The sequence below is a fragment of the Paralichthys olivaceus genome, chromosome 6 (assembly GCF_024713975.1).
Source record: "Paralichthys olivaceus isolate ysfri-2021 chromosome 6, ASM2471397v2, whole genome shotgun sequence".
NCBI classification, from domain to species: domain Eukaryota; kingdom Metazoa; phylum Chordata; class Actinopteri; order Pleuronectiformes; family Paralichthyidae; genus Paralichthys; species Paralichthys olivaceus.
In genome coordinates this window covers 18,363,021-18,385,103 of record NC_091098.1, presented here as the reverse complement: position 1 = coordinate 18,385,103, position 22,083 = coordinate 18,363,021, and the positions used below count along the sequence as shown (strand labels likewise).

Below are 22,083 nucleotides of genomic sequence, written 5' to 3'. Positions count from 1 at the left end.
ATGACCTCCACAACAGAGGAAACTAGGGGCTTTTGTTTTTTCGTCACCAGAGAAAGCAATGTTTACATATGTATTATATGGTAAATATATAAAACTGACGTATGAGTAAATATAAATTTAGATTTTCATGTGATTTATGAAGCAACACACTAAATGCCAAAATAAAGACACAGCAAATTTATCACAACCATTTGTAGTTTACTGTTGTTTCAAGAGAGGTGAACTTTCTTTATCTATTACAAAAACATTGATATGGACATCTTAAATGCATGAGGACAACATGAGAAGCTAACTATACTCAAGCCCATCAGCCCCTCTTACGTCTCTCTCACTTGGCTCTTTCACCTCCTTCCCATCTGGATATTGCTTGGCTCTGGAATCTCTGAGAAAAAGGTTTACAATCTGCCCATTATCCATGTTAGACTCATGCTCCCAGGTTAGCTCTCGCTCAGTAGTTCAAAAAGACTCTGGTAGTGGTACTTGGCATCGCATCAAGACAGCCATGACACTGAGGCTGCCTGTCAGTTCTGTACAGTTTTAAGGTAACCCTGCTCATTTATAATTATCAGCTCCCACTGTATTTCTGCACAGCTACTTAAGATGCTCCCTTAATGATTGTTTCTTTAATCTTTTTAGTTCACTGAAAAAAAAAAGCATTTGCCTCAATTATTTTCTCTCCTGTCAATGTGTATGTAACAGACTCAGTTAATGATGTTCCTGATGGGTAACAGCATAGTATAAAAGGAGAGAGACATACACAATAATTAGAATGAATAATGCCTTTATGTCTGGGGCTAAAAAGTGATGCCTTGTGGAAATTAATTGGATGATCAAGGGACATTACAACATTTAATTACTTACACTGTTTTGGCATACATCACTGAAGAATAGCGTTGGATAAGAGATAAATCCTAAATGAGATTCTTAATCTGACTCATGTCAGTACAATGAAACTCCAGCTCTCTCATCACGCTGGTTTAGAACCAGGTTGTGTCCTGAAGCCAAGATTCAAGAGGTCTTTATTGTCATCATCCTCAGGTACAATGAAATTGTAAGATGCTCCTCTTTCCAAGATATATTTATATACAGGTGTACAAATATATAGAAATATAGGGTGAAAACAACAAACTTGGCAGCAAATAACTGTATACCTGGCCTCCTGGTGACTGGTTGTGGCAGGAGATGTTTGTCATAGACATAAAGAGGAAAGTTATGTTTGAAACATATCTACAAACTCAGCCAACTGAACTGCACCATACTGAGTGGAGGAAAAAGTAGGCCTACATCGATCTTCAGCATCAATACAGTGGTTTTATCATCCAGACGTTTAAGTTTAGTGCAGATAACTGACAAGTTTGGAAACCAATTTGGCTCCACGATGCAGTATCCCGCATTCACTTCCTGCATGATTCACGACTGGACTACCAGCGATAAATGCAACATTTACTTTCAGTAACAGTTCCACTTAGAGGACCAAGATAAGAAATCTGTTTGACACTTTTTCTTTTCGCAGTATTTTCTGGTAGTAAGATGCCAACTGGGGCGTGAATGGTCATTTGATATGCATATTCAGGTGTGTTATTATGGATTGAGATTATTACTGATGTGGAGTTAAAAGGCTTGTGAGGATGGAGATTTTATCGAAAACACATTAATTTGGATGGAAGCCTTGGAAAAAACATTAAAGCAGTAATTATAAGCTTGAAAGATATTATTTTGATGTTTGAGATCATTTGAAGCCAACATTACATATAACAAGGGTTTTAAAGGATGTGTGTGCACAGTGGTGTTTGCAGTATCACTGAATTCTAATATTGATCCATGGTCCCATTTGTGTTACAGCTAATCTCCCTTATTTAGCTTTCAGTCCCTGAACTTCTGACAGTTCCAGTTATGGGATTTCTCTCATCCTGCACTTGTCCTCCCTTGTCCTCTCGTTCTATTACGACTGCCTCCTCCACCTTCCTCACACTCCCTGTCTCTCTCTGTTTGTACAGTATGTATGTCTGTGTGTGTGTGGACTCATTTCGGAGATGTATTACAGCAAGGCTTAAGTTGTCACAGGCATCGTCTACAATGATTATCCCCAATTCCACCATTCAGCTACAGTCTGACAGTCACTTTATCACTTTTTTACTCACTGTTTATGGCACTTTCTTTCCCTCTCAAAGTGATGGGGGGTGAGCAGGGATTCCTCCCTCTCACCCTGTCTCTCCCTCCCTCCTGTGCCTCTCTCATTTTTTTTAAGTGTCTCTCTCTTGACTTCATCCTCTCAGACAGTTATTCCACTCTTGCCCCTTGTTTTCCTGACACTGCTGAGAGGAGAGCAGACGGGAGAAGGGGAAGTGAGCGGTAATCTAATCAGACAGGCAGGTCAATTTGTTTTTGACAGATGTTCCTCTAAGTTTACACAAGATCACTGGAATACAACAATGTGTCACGGTCACTTAAAAAGCCTGAATCTCCCAAATGATTGTTCAGAAATTTGAAGGGAGTTTACAGGCTTTTTTAAAAGTATGTTTATATTTATGAGGCCCGGGACACGCTGCCTGCATTACGAGGCGGGTACAGATGGTCTTTGGTTTTATCACACTGCTCATCTCCATTCACAAGGGCAATAAGAGTCAAAGACAGGAGGCATTCATCGTGTGAAGATTAACTGGAGTGTGGATAAGGGATAGGGTTAAATTGCCTTTTATCCAATCTGAATCCAGATCCAAATCCGCCTCTTGAATGTCTCGTTTTGTGTTTGGCAAGAAATCCAAACATCTGTCACTTTAAAAAAAGAAAGCACAATTTTCTGCGGTCTCGTGTTTCCCCCTTCAAGCTCCGGGTCTCTACCAGAGGCCTGAGAGCCTGATGGTTCTGCACATTATCTGATCTGTTCCTATCAGCCTGTGCTCTTGGATGTTTTTCTTAGAATATTCTGGAGTCAGTCTCCCAGTTTGAGTGTTATAGCCCTGAGCACTCAGATAACCACTGGCATTGATCTGGGCATGGCAAGTGCAATGTGGACCCTCAAGCATGGCTCTCATGGATCTCAGACATAAGTGCCAATAAGAGTCATATCAGCTTGGATGTCGCCCCGGTCAACAATTTTGCATCAAGCGTCTGTGGGAAACCATTTGGCTGCTCAAACAAGGTGCTGGGATATTTGTCAACTTGGGCAGAGGACAAGTAATTGTTAAAATAACTACTTCATACATGCACACATATATACATACACATATTATATAAAATGTTATTATTGTACTCATACATATGTCTGTTTACTGACCCACCATAATTAATACATTTTATCTAATTAACTCATAAAACCATTGTTGACCAGTTAGTTATGTCGGCTTTCGTCACAATATTGACACTTTCATTACTACAGTACTTACTTGTGTGCACTTCTACTTTGCGTAGAACAACTGTATCCTTCATCCCTTTGTGGAACTTATTTATGTTCTTGTCTGCTGGTGTGACATCTTAAGCTCCCCTCAGGGCTCAATAAAGCATCGTTGCGTCCAATCCGTTCTCTCCACAGTCACCAGACCTCAACCACTGTTAACATCTATGGGAACTTTTGTGAAAGAGAAAGGGGAGGAAACATTCTGTAACATCACAAGATGAGACATGTTCCGGGACACTGAAAAACAAATGTAGACTTGCACCAAGCACAAATTATAACTCAGTCAAATGGAGACATAACTAATAATTTAATTATATCTAAAATAATAGCTGTTTGATATAATTGGATTATAAGTAATAGGTGGTTATAATTAATGAACAAAGTATTGAGAGGCCTGTCGATGATTCTGTTGTGTATTGTGCGCACATAAAATACAAAGTCAATACAATTGTGCAAGATTGTATTTGCATACATCATGTGCTGCAGGGCCACAATAAAATTGTAATAGAAAGGCTGCATAAAATAACCTTTAAATAATTTCCTTACCTCTGGTTGTGTTGGAAGATGAGTCTCCTGAGTGAATGTGGATTTCCAGCGATTTAAGTATGAGCAGCTCCACTGTTTAAATTAATATTTAACATGACTCCTTCCTTTGTTGTACTTGATACCCTTTAATTTGTCAGTACAGTTGAAGTCGTTCAGTAAATACCTTTTCATGTTCATCTTTGCCACAGAAAAACACCCTGGCCACATTTTAATTTTCAAATAATTTGCCATTTGTATGTTTTAATACTGTGGTGATGACACACATACAGATACACATACACACAGAGCATGTGAAGAATATACAGCGTGAATGCATGATATGCCGCTAAACTGCAAAGTTTGGTCAGTGGAGATTTTGAAGGTCTGTATTGAATTTATACACAGAAAAGGACGAGGAGGTGGAGATGTAGTAAGTGTCCTTCATGGTTTGTTAAAACACCGCTTACGGAAAATTGGAGGAAATAGCCGACAAATGATAAAAGGGAGAAAAAAATACACCTTCATGCTCACACTGATGTAAAAACATGTCTCCGTACTATGTAATGTGTTTTTTTTTCTAGTTTTAAAGTGGTGGTCAGAGATATATGTGAAATCATATATGTTGTACAAATAATATGAACCATTAAGAAGCTTTGCGAGACTGAATGAATCTGGTTTGACCTCCTCTTCAAAAAAATATTAAAGTGGGGCATTAAAGGGGGGAAATGGAGCTAAAATGGTTTCAGGGCATTTTAACAGTAGCTGACCGACAAGTCATTTTGTGCTAAGGTGTTAGGTATGAAGACATAAATGTATAAGGAAGTTGTTTTTCCCTTGTAAATTGCCTGAAGGTGAAAATACAAGTTTAAAGATTCTTCTCCCCTTCTCTTACACCCTGTCTTTTTCTCTGTTTTTCCATTTTGTCTCTAGATGGGAAATGCCTCAGAAACCTTTCTGCTCGTGTCCAACATATCCAAAGACAATGACTTCCTCATGGGGACTATCTACATCATCTTTGGTGAGTGAATTGTTTCTCTTCCCTCAGTTTGCAACTGTATGAATGTGCTCACACCCTAATAAATCCTGTCACTCTGTCCCCAGGTGTGCTGTCGGTGCTAGGAAATGGGATCCTGCTGTTTGTGGCCTATAGAAAAAAGTCCTCCCTGAAGCCTGCAGAGTTCTTTGTGGTTAACTTGGCCATCAGTGACCTGGGCATGACCGTGACCCTGTTTCCACTGGCGATCCCCTCGGCCTATGCACACATGTGAGTGACAAGTCAGGTCTCCACCTCTTTCACTCTCTCTTTCCTCTCTCTCTCTCTCTCTCTCTCTCTCTTCGTCTACTCTGTCATTATGTCATCTTCCCAATCAATAAATTCCCGATGAAAGATGGAAAAATTACTACAGGGGACAGGAAGACTTCTCCTCACAGTTTATAAATCCTATAATGCTTAATAATGGTTGCCTGCTATGGCCGAATATGACGCTATGAGAGTGGTGAGAATGAATCATTAAACAGTAAAATCTTTTTTAAAGCTGAAACTACATTGTTTTCAGGGAAATGTCTATTATAGCTGATTCAAGCTTTACAAGCAGCAGCAAGTGATTTGTAAACTTTCTGCTTTTTTTGCCTTCAAGTAGTCGCTTCATAAAACCTGTCCTACTTTGTAGATAAAGTTGATAGGCAACTGCAGCCGTCATCTCAAGCGTGAAGAAAGTGTCTCCACCTCCTCTGTTACAGTGATAATGTTAAAGTTAATATGAACCCAAGAGACATTAGTCCGTGGTAAAATCTCTCCTCAGGACTGTAATGCTGTAATGCATTTGCTAACATGATATAAGTATTATTAAAACACCCTTGATGACTGTATTCATTTTTTAAAAAGGGGTAACACAAATCTGTAAATTTTACCTTTCATGGTAAAATGCAGGAAAAAAAACAATAAGAAAATGGTTCATGAAAGGTTGCAATTCATGGCACTCTCTAATACGTCTCCCGCTGCTTCCCCCAGCTTTTACTGCTTGCTCCTCTAATCCCCTGAGCATGTGCGCCAAATAGCTGTCATATGTGCCATGATTGCATCAAAATGCATCACTGCTCACTGGAGTGAGCAATGACCCAAGAGAAGCCCAGAAAATATATTGCCTGCTTCATCTACTGCAGGGGTGGGGAACTGCCGGCCTCTGGACTTTACACTACCTACAAGACAATTTAATCCAACCCGCAAGACAATTGACCAAGAAAAAAAAAGTGATTCAGAAAAAAAAAATCTCATTAAAGTGAATTATTATGGTAATTATATTTTATGTGTTTTAAAAAAATAAGAAACATAGTTGACTAACTTTTCCTTCAGGGTGGCCCCTTCTGGCTGTGTGACATAGCTGTTACGTGTTATCACTGACAAGCATCATGGCGACTGTCGAGAATGAAAAGTAGATGCAGAATGTCACTCTGTCCAAAACAAGACAAGCCAGTGAACTTAGTTTGCAGGGACAGAGTCACAGATATTTAAAATGCCATCTCAAGTGTCCTTACTGATGGAAGCATGAAACTACATGGATGAGTTGTAAGGACAAATGTGGTGGAATACAATTAATTTTCTTTGAAGAAGTTTACAGCTTTCACAAGTCGAAGAGAGACTTTGATCCCATTCAGTGGTCAACTCTAACACGTGTGAATGCATCTAAATAATTAATCCTTAATGTACCTTGACATCTGTTCACTCAGAGCACAGTTGTAGATGGTCTAGAATCGCACGTAGCCACATTCTTTTCACCAGATGCAAACATGTCCAGGGCCACCTCCTCAACTGACATCCCCTGACCCACTACAGTTTCATAATGAACCAAACATTTTTACACATTTCAGAGTCCTTACATTTGTTTGTATATCAACATTATCGATATCAACACTGACTGCCACATAATGATTAGTACTTTCTTTAAACTGGAAAAATAAGAATGGGTAAAAACATTTTTGGCTGTGTGATGTAATAAGCTTTCACGTTTAATTAACCACAAAATATTGTACAACATAAAAATGAGGACAGAGACACAAAAACAAGTACAAACTACAGATGACCCCAATAGGAAAATTGTTCCCCACCCATGATCTACTGGGTATGAATTGTGTGATTCATCAGAGGGAAGTTGCAAAGGGAAGAGAAATCTTGGCATAATATCAAGAAAACAGTCAATAACAAATGTCCTCTTCTGTTTCTCTCTCCGATCAGGTGGCTGTTTAATAAAACAGTCTGTATTATCTATGCCTTCTGTGGTGTGTTGTTTGGCCTGTGCAGTCTGACCAACCTCACAGTTCTCTCCTGTGTCTGCTGGCTCAAGGTCTGTTGCCCAAACTATGGTAAGACAAGCCCATTTTAATGCTTTACTCCAGCATTGCATATATATCAACCATCATCACATTATTTCAACTCATTATCTTAAGCAGAAGAGTTCACTTAAAGAGTCACACAGTGTGATTCATTTATTGATACTGATGCTAGAAGGCTTTTTTTACCATATTGATCACCATACAGATGAGTCTTTTCTTTCTTGCCCTCCGAGCCAAAAACCTTGAATCTAAAGAGATAAATAATAAAGCAGCAATGCCAGGATTCAAGAGCTTGTTTCAAAGAAAAATATGACCATGCTGCTGTAGTGTTAATGTTCAAAGCCGTGTTTTAAACCTTTTTCACAAAACGATATGCAAATAGGGAAATGTTTTCAAGGCCCTTTTACTGTTCTTTCTACATTTGTAATGTATTTCCCTGCATCTGTTTAGTTTGAAAAGCTCACAAACCATCCAATTATTGGACTTGAACAATGAACTGTGCATGTTCTGAATCCATCCACACTGTCAGTAATTACTGATGAATTTAAAATTGTGTTCATTTTACTTAAGACCACAGTGAAAGTGAATCAAACACATAAAACAATCAGTTTTATTTACATTTACTTTCAGACCAAATATTATGAATTTAAAAGCAGTATTCAAACACACCCTTTTCATCAAACGAAACTGAGATTGCTTTCTCACTGTTCATGTGTGTATATACGTTGAATGATTTATATAGCTGGTCTTATTTTTCCGCACCACTCATTGTCACCTATGAATCTTGTGATTCACATGAATAAAATAAATTTAAAAAACTTTTTTATGCCAGATGGTGCTGGTCGGCCAGTTTCGACCTGCATGCCGCCATTTGACAACCATTGCCTTACAGCACAATGTGGTTGTAAGGGTATTTTAAGTTTTCATCAGCAATTATAAAATCTCAAATTAAGATATTTTATTTTATTACAACTGTATTTTACTGTTCATGATTGACCTCAGGATGAATTACAATTGCTGACAAATAAATAAAAACTATATCTTCATACAACTAATTTATAGTGGGTCATTAACCATTTATTTAATATTTAAATACTGCTAATCAATGCTCAGTATAGGGGGACTTACAGTGTAGTTGATTAGTTAATAACATTAAAGTAAATTGTTTGTTATGCAGATACCTTAAACTAGTGTGAGTAACTTCAGTGTCTCACTTACAATCTGTGCATGGCATTGTTGTTGTTTAAGCGAAGTATTATCCTATTATTATCCCATTCGGTGCTAACAGATGTATGAAGTTGTCAGCCATTACAATGTTTTCAACATGAAATACAGAAGTTACTATTTAGTTCTATGTTCATGTTTTCTTTTTCAAAGTGTCATGTGGCAGCTGTGTAGAGTGATGTCTAGGTGAAAGAGTGATGTTAACAAATCCATCATCAGAGCTCAGGAGAAGAAAACCCAGCTAGATCAATATACAACAAGTCAAGGATGTCTCTGGATCCATTTACGCTTGTCATTTGAATGTGTGCTTCCATATTCACACTTGCTATTTTAGGTGCATACGTGCATTCTCACTGACGAGTATGACAACATGTAATGAAATATAAGTCCCTGGATGATGTACTCAAACGGTCAAAAAGTTTCAAATAAAATAATGGACATGTTCCAATTTGTAAAAACGGCAGCCAAGGAAGTAGAAGAAGGACTTATGTACTCAAGCAGGGTTAGGGTTAGGGTTGTGATTAGGGTTAGGGTTTTAATTAGGGTTAGGGTTGTGATTAGGGTTAGGGTTAGGGATGAGAAGCCATTGGAGATCAAGATATTCTTGAGTTACTTTTTTTCTGTAGGTCATAGAGTCTTGGAAGATGGTTCCATCTCCACTAATGTGGGTATGCCCGATCCATTGGTACCACCCCCGAGCTTCTATGACCTTCAGAAATGGTGAAACCACCAAATCTCCCCAAAAAAGTACAAGATATTTTTGAATAACCTTTGTTCCGAAAGTTCTAGAGATTTGGGCCTTTCATGATTCATAAAGGGTAGCCCGATCCATTGGTACCATCCCCGAGCTTCTACGACCTTTGGAAGGGGAAGTGTTAGGGCTGTGATTTGTGTTTGATTTTTGGGTTGTGATTAGGGTTAGGGATGAAAACCTATAGGAGTTCAAGATATTCTTCAATAACTTTTTTTCTGAAGGTCATAGAGTCTTGGAAGTTGGTTCCATCTCCACTAATGTGGCACTGCCCGATCCATTGAGACCATCCACGAGCTTCTACGACCTTCGGAAATGGTGAAACCACCAAATCTCCCCAAAAACGTACAAGATATTTTTGAATAACCTTTGTTCCGAAAGTCCTAGAGACTTGGGCCTTTCATGATTCATAAAGGGTAGCATGCTACGTGACCACACCAAATTTCAGCACGTTTCGAGCAAGCAGCGCAGAGCTATTCACCCTATGGTGAATATGGGTTAGGGTTGCAATTAGTGTTAGGGTTAGGGTTGTGATTAGGGTTAGGGTTAGGGCTGTGCTTAGGGTTAGGGTTAGGGTTAGGGTTAGGGCTGTGCTTAGGGTTAGGGTTAGGAATGAATACCCATTAGAGTTCAAGATATTCTTCAATAACTTTTTTTGTGAAGGTCATAGAGTCTTGGAAGTTGGTTCCATCTCCACTAATGTGGGTATGCCCGATCCATTGAGACCATCCCCGAGCTTCTACGACCTTTAGAAATGGTGAAAACACCAAATCTCCCCAAAAAAGTACAAGATATTTTTGAATAACTTTTGTTCCGAAAGTCCTAGAGACTTGGGCCTTTCATGATTCATAAAGGGTAGCCTGCCACGTGACCACACCGAATTTCAGCACGTTTCGAGCAAGCAGAGCGGAGTTATTCACCCCATGGTGAATATGGGTTAGGGTTGCAATTAGGGTTAGGGTTAGGGTTGTGATTAGGGTTAGGGTTAGGGCTGTGCTTAGGGTTAGGGTTAGGAATGAATACCCATTGGAGATCAGGATATTCTTCAATAACTTTTTTTCTGTAGGTCATAGAGACTTGGAAGTTGGTTCCATCTCCACTAATGTGGGTATGCCCGATCCATTGGTACCATCCCCGAGCTTCTATGACCTTTGGAAGGGGTAGGGTTAGGGTTGTGATTTGTGTTTGATTTTTGGGTTGTGATTAGGGTTAGGGTTAGGGATGAAAACCTATAGGAGTTCAAGATATTCTTCAATAACTTTTTTTCTGAAGGTCATAGAGTCTTGGAAGTTGGTTCTAACTCAACTAATGTGGCACTGCCCGATCCATTGAGACCATCCCCGAGCTTCTACGACCTTCGGAAATGGTGAAACCACCAAATCTCCCCAAAAAAGTACAAGATATTTTTGAATAACTTTTGTTCTGAAAGTCCTCGAGACTTTGGCCTTTCATGATTCATAAAGGGTAGCCTGCCACGTGACCACACCGAATTTCAGCACGTTTTTAGCAAGCAGCATGGAGTTATTCACCCTATGGTGAATATGGGTTAGGGTTGCAATTAGGGTTAGGGTTAGGGTTAGGGTTGTGTTTAGGGTTAGGGTTAGGGCTGTGCTTAGGGTTAGGGTTAGGAATGAATACCCATTGGAGATCAGGATATTCTTCAATAACTTTTTTTCTGTAGGTCATAGAGACTTGGAAGTTGGTTCCATCTCCACTAATGTGGGTATGCCCGATCCATTGGTACCACCCCCGAGCTTCTACGACCTTTGGAAGGGGAAGGGTTAGGGTTGTGATTTGTGTTTGATTTTTGGGTTGTGATTAGGGTTAGGGTTAGGGATGAAAACCTATAGGAGTTCAAGATATTCTTCAATAACTTTTTTTCTGAAGGTCATAGAGTCTTGGAAGTTGGTTCCATCTCCACTAATGTGGCACTGCCCGATCCATTGAGACCATCCCCGAGCTTCTACGACCTTCGGAAATGGTGAAACCACCAAATCTCCCCAAAAACGTACAAGATATTTTTGAATAACCTTTGTTCCGAAAGTCCTAGAGACTTGGGCCTTTCATGATTCATAAAGGGTAGCATGCTACGTGACCACACCAAATTTCAGCACGTTTCGAGCAAGCAGCGCAGAGTTATTCACCCTATGGTGAATATGGGTTAGGGTTGCAATTAGTGTTAGGGTTAGGGTTGTGATTAGGGTTAGGGTTAGGGTTGTGTTTAGGGTTAGGGTTAGGGCTGTGCTTAGGGTTAGGGTTAGGAATGAATACCCATTGGAGATCAGGATATTCTTCAATAACTTTTTTTCTGTAGGTCATAGAGACTTGGAAGTTGGTTCCATCTCCACTAATGTGGGTATGCCCGATCCATTGGTACCACCCCTTAGCTTCTACGACCTTTGGAAGGGGTAGGGTTAGGGTTGTGATTTGTGTTTGATTTTTGGGTTGTGATTAGGGTCAAGGTTAGGGATGAAAACCTATAGGAGTTCAAGATATTCTTCAATAACTTTTTTTCTGAAGGTCATAGAGTCTTGGAAGTTGGTTCCATCTCCACTAATGTGGCACTGCCCGATCCATTGAGACCATCCCCGAGCTTCTACGACCTTCGGAAATGGTGAAACCACCAAATCTCCCCAAAAACGTACAAGATATTTTTGAATAACCTTTGTTCCGAAAGTCCTAGAGACTTGGGCCTTTCATGATTCATAAAGGGTAGCCTGCCACATGACCACACCGAATTTCAGCACGTTTTTAGCAAGCAGCGCAGACTTATTCACCCCATGGTGAATATGGGTTAGGGTTGCAATTAGGGTTAGGGTTAGGGTTGTGATTAGGGTTAGGGTTAGGGTTGTGATTAGGGTTAGGGTTAGGGCTGTGCTTAGGGTTAGGGTTAGGAATGAATACCCACTGGAGATCAGGATATTCTTCATAACTTTTTTTCTGTAGGTCATAGAGACTTGGAAGTTGGTTCCATCTCCACTAATGTGGGTATGCCCGATCCATTGGTACCACCCCGAGCTTCTACGACCTTTGGAAGGGGAAGGGTTAGGGTTGTGATTTGTGTTTGATTTTTGGGTTGTGATTAGGGTTAGGGTTAGGGATGAAAACCTATAGGAGTTCAAGATATTCTTCAATAACTTTTTTTCTGAAGGTCATAGAGTCTTGGAAGTTGGTTCCATCTCCACTAATGTGGCACTGCCCGATCCATTGAGACCATCCACGAGCTTCTACGACCTTCGGAAATGGTGAAACCACCAAATCTCCCCAAAAACGTAGAAGTTATTTTTGAATAACCTTTGTTCCGAAAGTCCTAGAGACTTGGGCCTTTCATGATTCATAAAGGGTAGCCTGCCACGTGACCACACCAAATTTCAGCACGTTTCGAGCAAGCAGCGCGGAGTTATTCACCCTATGGTGAATATGGGTTAGGGTTTCAATTAGGGTTAGGGTTAGGGTTGTGATTAGGGTTAGGGTTAGGGTTGTGATTAGGGTTAGGGTTAGGAATGAATACCCATTGGAGATCAGGATATTCTTCAATAACTTTTTTTCTGTAGGTCATAGAGACTTGGAAGTTGGTTCCATCTCCACTAATGTGGGTATGCCCGATCCATTGGTACCACCCCCGAGCTTCTACGACCTTTGGAAGGGGAAGGGTTAGGGTTGTGATTTGTGTTTGATTTTTGGGTTGTGATTAGGGTTAGGGTTAGGGATGAAAACCTATAGGAGTTCAAGATATTCTTCAATAACTTTTTTTCTGAAGGTCATAGAGTCTTGGAAGTTGGTTCCATCTCCACTAATGTGGCACTGCCCGATCCATTGAGACCATCAATGAGCTTCTACGACCTTCGGAAATGGTGAAACCACCAAATCTCCCCAAAAACGTACAAGATATTTTTGAATAACCTTTGTTCCGAAAGTCCTAGAGACTTGGGCCTTTCATGATTCATAAAGGGTAGCCTGCCACATGACCACACCGAATTTCAGCACGTTTCGAGCAAGCAGCGCAGAGTTATTCACCCCATGGTGAATATGGGTTAGGGTTGCAATTAGGGTTAGGGTTAGGGTTGTGATTAGGGTTAGGGTTAGGGTTGTAATTAGGGTTAGGGTTAGGGTTGTGATTAGGGTTAGGGTTAGGGCTGTGCTTAGGGTTAGGGTTAGGAATGAATACCCATTGGAGATCAGGATATTCTTCAATAACTTTTTTTCTGTAGGTCATAGAGACTTGGAAGTTGGTTCCATCTGCACTAATGTGGGTATGCCCGATCCATTGGTACCACCCCCGAGCTTCTACGACCTTTGGAAGGGGAAGGGTTAGGGTTGTGATTTGTGTTTGATTTTTGGGTTGTGATTAGGGTTAGGGTTAGGGATGAAAACCTATAGGAGTTCAAGATATTCTTCAATAACTTTTTTTCTGAAGGTCATAGAGTCTTGGAAGTTGGTTCCATCTCCACTAATGTGGGTATGCCCGATCCATTGGTACCATCCCCGAGCTTCTACGACCTTTGGAAGGTGAAGTGTCAGGGCTGTGATTTGTGTTTGATTTTTGGGTTGTGATTAGGGTTAGGGATGAAAACCTATAGGAGTTCAAGATATTCTTCAATAACTTTTTTTCTGAAGGTCATAGAGTCTTGGAAGTTGGTTCCATCTCCACTAATGTGGCACTGCCCGATCCATTGAGACCATCCCCGAGCTTCTACGACCTTCGGAAATGGTGAAACCACCAAATCTCCCCAAAAACGTACAAGATATTTTTGAATAACCTTTGTTCCGAAAGTCCTAGAGACTTGGGCCTTTCATGATTCATAAAGGGTAGCATGCTACGTGACCACACCAAATTTCAGCACGTTTCGAGCAAGCAGCGCAGAGTTATTCACCCTATGGTGAATATGGGTTAGGGTTGCAATTAGTGTTAGGGTTAGGGTTGTGATTAGGGTTAGGGTTAGGGTTGTGTTTAGGGTTAGGGTTAGGGCTGTGCTTAGGGTTAGGGTTAGGAATGAATACCCACTGGAGATCAGGATATTCTTCATAACTTTTTTTCTGTAGGTCATAGAGACTTGGAAGTTGGTTCCATCTCCACTAATGTGGGTATGCCCGATCCATTGGTACCACCCCGAGCTTCTACGACCTTTGGAAGGGGAAGGGTTAGGGTTGTGATTTGTGTTTGATTTTTGGGTTGTGATTAGGGTTAGGGTTAGGGATGAAAACCTATAGGAGTTCAAGATATTCTTCAATAACTTTTTTTCTGAAGGTCATAGAGTCTTGGAAGTTGGTTCCATCTCCACTAATGTGGCACTGCCCGATCCATTGAGACCATCCACGAGCTTCTACAACCTTCGGAAATGGTGAAACCACCAAATCTCCCCAAAAACGTACAAGTTATTTTTGAATAACCTTTGTTCCGAAAGTCCTAGAGACTTGGGCCTTTCATGATTCATAAAGGGTAGCCTGCCACGTGACCACACCAAATTTCAGCACGTTTCGAGCAAGCAGCACGGAGTTATTCACCCTATGGTGAATATGGGTTAGGGTTGCAATTAGGGTTAGGGTTAGGGTTGTGATTAGGGTTAGGGTTAGGGTTGTGATTAGGGTTAGGGTTAGGGCTGTGCTTAGGGTTAGGGTTAGGAATGAATACCCATTGGAGATCAGGATATTCTTCAATAACTTTTTTTCTGTAGGTCATAGAGACTTGGAAGTTGGTTCCATCTCCACTAATGTGGGTATGCCCGATCCATTGGTACCACCCCCGAGCTTCTACGACCTTTGGAAGGGGAAGGGTTAGGGTTGTGATTTGTGTTTGATTTTTGGGTTGTGATTAGGGTTAGGGTTAGGGATGAAAACCTATAGGAGTTCAAGATATTCTTCAATAACTTTTTTTCTGAAGGTCATAGAGTCTTGGAAGTTGGTTCCATCTGCACTAATGTGGCACTGCCCGATCCATTGAGACCATCCACGAGCTTCTACGACCTTCGGAAATGGTGAAACCACCAAATCTCCCCAAAAACGTACAAGTTATTTTTGAATAACCTTTGTTCCGAAAGTCCTAGAGACTTGGGCCTTTCAGGATTCATAAAGGGTAGCCTGCCACGTGACCACACCAAATTTCAGCACGTTTCGAGCAAGCAGCGCGGAGTTATTCACCCTATGGTGAATATGGGTTAGGGTTGCAATTAGGGTTAGGGTTAGGGTTGTGATTAGGGTTAGGGTTAGGGTTGTGATTAGGGTTAGGGTTAGGGCTGTGCTTAGGGTTAGGGTTAGGAATGAATACCCATTGGAGATCAGGATATTCTTCAATAACTTTTTTTCTGTAGGTCATAGAGACTTGGAAGTTGGTTCCATCTCCACTAATGTGGGTATGCCCGATCCATTGGTACCACCCCCGAGCTTCTACGACCTTTGGAAGGGGAAGGGTTAGGGTTGTGATTTGTGTTTGATTTTTGGGTTGTGATTAGGGTTAGGGTTAGGGATGAAAACCTATAGGAGTTCAAGATATTCTTCAATAACTTTTTTTCTGAAGGTCATAGAGTCTTGGAAGTTGGTTCCATCTGCACTAATGTGGCACTGCCCGATCCATTGAGACCATCCATGAGCTTCTACGACCTTCGGAAATGGTGAAACCACCAAATCTCCCCAAAAACGTACAAGTTATTTTTGAATAACCTTTGTTCCGAAAGTCCTAGAGACTTGGGCCTTTCATGATTCATAAAGGGTAGCCTGCCACGTGACCACACCAAATTTCAGCACGTTTCGAGCAAGCAGCGCGGAGTTATTCACCCTATGGTGAATATGGGTTAGGGTTTCAATTAGGGTTAGGGTTAGGGTTGTGATTAGGGTTAGGGTTAGGGTTGTGATTAGGGTTAGGGTTAGGGCTGTGCTTAGGGTTAGGGTTAGGAATGAATACCCATTGGAGATCAGGATATTCTTCAATAACTTTTTTTCTGTAGGTCATAGAGACTTGGAAGTTGGTTCCATCTCCACTAATGTGGGTATGCCCGATCCATTGGTACCACCCCCGAGCTTCTACGACCTTTGGAAGGGGAAGGGTTAGGGTTGTGATTTGTGTTTGATTTTTGGGTTGTGATTAGGGTTAGGGTTAGGGATGAAAACCTATAGGAGTTCAAGATATTCTTCAATAACTTTTTTTCTGAAGGTCATAGAGTCTTGGAAGTTGGTTCCATCTCCACTAATGTGGGTATGCCCGATCCATTGGTACCATCCCCGAGCTTCTACGACCTTTGGAAGGGGAAGTGTTAGGGCTGTGATTTGTGTTTGATTTTTGGGTTGTGATTAGGGTTAGGGATGAAAACCTATAGGAGTTCAAGATATTCTTCAATAACTTTTTTTCTGAAGGTCATAGAGTCTTGGAAGTTGGTTCCATCTCCACTAATGTGGCACTGCCCGATCCATTGAGACCATCCCCGAGCTTCTACGACCTTCGGAAATGGTGAAACCACCAAATCTCCCCAAAAACGTACAAGATATTTTTGAATAACCTTTGTTCCGAAAGTCCTAGAGACTTGGGCCTTTCATGATTCATAAAGGGTAGCATGCTACGTGACCACACCAAATTTCAGCACGTTTCGAGCAAGCAGCGCAGAGTTATTCACCCTATGGTGAATATGGGTTAGGGTTGCAATTAGTGTTAGGGTTAGGGTTGTGATTAGGGTTAGGGTTAGGGTTGTGTTTAGGGTTAGGGTTAGGGCTGTGCTTAGGGTTAGGGTTAGGAATGAATACCCACTGGAGATCAGGATATTCTTCATAACTTTTTTTCTGTAGGTCATAGAGACTTGGAAGTTGGTTCCATCTCCACTAATGTGGGTATGCCCGATCCATTGGTACCACCCCGAGCTTCTACGACCTTTGGAAGGGGAAGGGTTAGGGTTGTGATTTGTGTTTGATTTTTGGGTTGTGATTAGGGTTAGGGTTAGGGATGAAAACCTATAGGAGTTCAAGATATTCTTCAATAACTTTTTTTCTGAAGGTCATAGAGTCTTGGAAGTTGGTTCCATCTCCACTAATGTGGCACTGCCCGATCCATTGAGACCATCCACGAGCTTCTACAACCTTCGGAAATGGTGAAACCACCAAATCTCCCCAAAAACGTACAAGTTATTTTTGAATAACCTTTGTTCCGAAAGTCCTAGAGACTTGGGCCTTTCATGATTCATAAAGGGTAGCCTGCCACGTGACCACACCAAATTTCAGCACGTTTCGAGCAAGCAGCACGGAGTTATTCACCCTATGGTGAATATGGGTTAGGGTTGCAATTAGGGTTAGGGTTAGGGTTGTGATTAGGGTTAGGGTTAGGGTTGTGATTAGGGTTAGGGTTAGGGCTGTGCTTAGGGTTAGGGTTAGGAATGAATACCCATTGGAGATCAGGATATTCTTCAATAACTTTTTTTCTGTAGGTCATAGAGACTTGGAAGTTGGTTCCATCTCCACTAATGTGGGTATGCCCGATCCATTGGTACCACCCCCGAGCTTCTACGACCTTTGGAAGGGGAAGGGTTAGGGTTGTGATTTGTGTTTGATTTTTGGGTTGTGATTAGGGTTAGGGTTAGGGATGAAAACCTATAGGAGTTCAAGATATTCTTCAATAACTTTTTTTCTGAAGGTCATAGAGTCTTGGAAGTTGGTTCCATCTGCACTAATGTGGCACTGCCCGATCCATTGAGACCATCCACGAGCTTCTACGACCTTCGGAAATGGTGAAACCACCAAATCTCCCCAAAAACGTACAAGTTATTTTTGAATAACCTTTGTTCCGAAAGTCCTAGAGACTTGGGCCTTTCAGGATTCATAAAGGGTAGCCTGCCACGTGACCACACCAAATTTCAGCACGTTTCGAGCAAGCAGCGCGGAGTTATTCACCCTATGGTGAATATGGGTTAGGGTTGCAATTAGGGTTAGGGTTAGGGTTGTGATTAGGGTTAGGGTTAGGGTTGTGATTAGGGTTAGGGTTAGGGCTGTGCTTAGGGTTAGGGTTAGGAATGAATACCCATTGGAGATCAGGATATTCTTCAATAACTTTTTTTCTGTAGGTCATAGAGACTTGGAAGTTGGTTCCATCTCCACTAATGTGGGTATGCCCGATCCATTGGTACCACCCCCGAGCTTCTACGACCTTTGGAAGGGGAAGGGTTAGGGTTGTGATTTGTGTTTGATTTTTGGGTTGTGATTAGGGTTAGGGTTAGGGATGAAAACCTATAGGAGTTCAAGATATTCTTCAATAACTTTTTTTCTGAAGGTCATAGAGTCTTGGAAGTTGGTTCCATCTGCACTAATGTGGCACTGCCCGATCCATTGAGACCATCCATGAGCTTCTACGACCTTCGGAAATGGTGAAACCACCAAATCTCCCCAAAAACGTACAAGTTATTTTTGAATAACCTTTGTTCCGAAAGTCCTAGAGACTTGGGCCTTTCATGATTCATAAAGGGTAGCCTGCCACGTGACCACACCAAATTTCAGCACGTTTCGAGCAAGCAGCGCGGAGTTATTCACCCTATGGTGAATATGGGTTAGGGTTTCAATTAGGGTTAGGGTTAGGGTTGTGATTAGGGTTAGGGTTAGGGTTGTGATTAGGGTTAGGGTTAGGGCTGTGCTTAGGGTTAGGGTTAGGAATGAATACCCATTGGAGATCAGGATATTCTTCAATAACTTTTTTTCTGTAGGTCATAGAGACTTGGAAGTTGGTTCCATCTCCACTAATGTGGGTATGCCCGATCCATTGGTACCACCCCCGAGCTTCTACGACCTTTGGAAGGGGAAGGGTTAGGGTTGTGATTTGTGTTTGATTTTTGGGTTGTGATTAGGGTTAGGGTTAGGGATGAAAACCTATAGGAGTTCAAGATATTCTTCAATAACTTTTTTTCTGAAGGTCATAGAGTCTTGGAAGTTGGTTCCATCTACACTAATGTGGGTATGCCCGATCCATTGGTACCATCCCCGAGCTTCTACGACCTTTGGAAGGGGAAGTGTTAGGGCTGTGATTTGTGTTTGATTTTTGGGTTGTGATTAGGGTTAGGGATGAAAACCTATAGGAGTTCAAGATATTCTTCAATAACTTTTTTTCTGAAGGTCATAGAGTCTTGGAAGTTGGTTCCATCTCCACTAATGTGGCACTGCCCGATCCATTGAGACCATCCCCGAGCTTCTACGACCTTCGGAAATGGTGAAACCACCAAATCTCCCCAAAAACGTACAAGATATTTTTGAATAACCTTTGTTCCGAAAGTCCTAGAGACTTGGGCCTTTCATGATTCATAAAGGGTAGCATGCTACGTGACCACACCAAATTTCAGCACGTTTCGAGCAAGCAGCGCAGAGTTATTCACCCTATGGTGAATATGGGTTAGGGTTGCAATTAGTGTTAGGGTTAGGGTTGTGATTAGGGTTAGGGTTAGGGTTGTGTTTAGGGTTAGGGTTAGGGCTGTGCTTAGGGTTAGGGTTAGGAATGAATACCCACTGGAGATCAGGATATTCTTCATAACTTTTTTTCTGTAGGTCATAGAGACTTGGAAGTTGGTTCCATCTCCACTAATGTGGGTATGCCCGATCCATTGGTACCACCCCGAGCTTCTACGACCTTTGGAAGGGGAAGGGTTAGGGTTGTGATTTGTGTTTGATTTTTGGGTTGTGATTAGGGTTAGGGTTAGGGATGAAAACCTATAGGAGTTCAAGATATTCTTCAATAACTTTTTTTCTGTAGGTCATAGAGTCTTGGAAGTTGGTTCCATCTGCACTAATGTGGCACTGCCCGATCCATTGAGACCATCCACGAGCTTCTACGACCTTCGGAAATGGTGAAACCACCAAATCTCCCCAAAAACGTACAAGTTATTTTTGAATAACCTTTGTTCCGAAAGTCCTAGAGACTTGGGCCTTTCAGGATTCATAAAGGGTAGCCTGCCACGTGACCACACCAAATTTCAGCACGTTTCGAGCAAGCAGCACGGAGTTATTCACCCTATGGTGAATATGGGTTAGGGTTGCAATTAGGGTTAGGGTTAGGGTTGTGATTAGGGTTAGGGTTAGGGTTGTGATTAGGGTTAGGGTTAGGGCTGTGCTTAGGGTTAGGGTTAGGAATGAATACCCATTGGAGATCAGGATATTCTTCAATAACTTTTTTTCTGTAGGTCATAGAGACTTGGAAGTTGGTTCCATCTCCACTAATGTGGGTATGCCCGATCCATTGGTACCACCCCCGAGCTTCTACGACCTTTGGAAGGGGAAGGGTTAGGGTTGTGATTTGTGTTTGATTTTTGGGTTGTGATTAGGGTTAGGGTTAGGGATGAAAACCTATAGGAGTTCAAGATATTCTTCAATAACTTTTTTTCTGAAGGTCATAGAGTCTTGGAAGTTGGTTCCATCTCCACTAATGTGGCACTGCCCGATCCATTGAGACCATCCCCGAGCTTCTACGACCTTCGGAAATGGTGAAACCACCAAATCTCCCCAAAAACGTACAAGATATTTTTGAATAACCTTTGTTCCGAAAGTCCTAGAGACTTGGGCCTTTCATGATTCATAAAGGGTAGCCTGCCACGTGACCACACCAAATTTCAGCACGTTTCGAGCAAGCAGTGCGGAGTTATTCACCCTATGGTGAATATGGGTTAGGGTTGCAATTAGGGTTAGGGTTAGGGTTGTGATTAGGGTTAGGGTTAGGGTTGTGATTAGGGTTAGGGTTAGGGGTGTGCTTAGGGTTAGGGTTAGGAATGAATACCCATTGGAGATCAGGATATTCTTCAATAACTTTTTTTCTGTAGGTCATAGAGACTTGGAAGTTGGTTCCATCTCCACTAATGTGGGTATGCCCGATCCATTGGTACCACCCCCGAGCTTCTACGACCTTTGGAAGGGGAAGGGTTAGGGTTGTGATTTGTGTTTGATTTTTGGGTTGTGATTAGGGTTAGGGTTAGGGATGAAAACCTATAGGAGTTCAAGATATTCTTCAATAACTTTTTTTCTGAAGGTCATAGAGTCTTGGAAGTTGGTTCCATCTGCACTAATGTGGCACTGCCCGATCCATTGAGACCATCCCCGAGCTTCTACGACCTTCGGAAATGGTGAAACCACCAAATCTCCCCAAAAACGTACAAGATATTTTTGAATAACCTTTGTTCCGAAAGTCCTAGAGACTTGGGCCTTTCATGATTCATAAAGGGTAGCCTGCCACGTGACCACACCAAATTTCAGCACGTTTCTAGCAAGCAGCGCGGAGTTATTCACCCTATGGTGAATATGGGTTAGGGTTGCAATTAGGGTTAGGGTTAGGGTTGTGATTAGGGTTAGGGTTAGGGTTGTGATTAGGGTTAGGGTTAGGGTTAGGAATGAATACCCATTGGAGATCAGGATATTCTTCAATAACTTTTTTTCTGTAGGTCATAGAGACTTGGAAGTTGGTTCCATCTCCCTTAATGTGGGTATGCCCGATCCATTGGTACCACCCCCGAGCTTCTACGACCTTTGGAAGGGGAAGGGTTAGGGTTGTGATTTGTGTTTGATTTTTGGGTTGTGATTAGGGTTAGGGTTAGGAATGAAAACCTATAGGAGTTCAAGATATTCTTCAATAACTTTTTTTCTGAAGGTCATAGAGTCTTGGAAGTTGGTTCCATCTCCACTAATGTGGCACTGCCCGATCCATTGAGACCATCCACGAGCTTCTACGACCTTCGGAAATGGTGAAACCACCAAATCTCCCCAAAAACGTACTAGTTATTTTTGAATAACCTTTGTTCCGAAAGTCCTAGAGACTTGGGCCTTTCATGATTCATAAAGGGTAGCCTGCCACGTGACCACACCGAATTTCAGCACGTTTCGAGCAAGCAGCGCGGAGTTATTCACCCTATGGTGA

General features: G+C 41.6%; 1 protein-coding gene across 1 annotated transcript in view; it reads left to right on the top strand.

The window, feature by feature from the left end:
• The window catches only part of opn7b (opsin 7, group member b), a 362,302-nt gene that overhangs the window by 28,507 nt on the left and 311,712 nt on the right, over window positions 1–22,083 (top strand). The window contains exons 2-4 of the mRNA XM_069527034.1: window positions 4,853–4,940; window positions 5,024–5,186; window positions 7,155–7,282. Of these exons, the coding sequence (XP_069383135.1) occupies window positions 4,853–4,940; window positions 5,024–5,186; window positions 7,155–7,282 (379 nt within the window). The remainder of the gene's footprint in view (window positions 1–4,852; window positions 4,941–5,023; window positions 5,187–7,154; window positions 7,283–22,083) is intronic.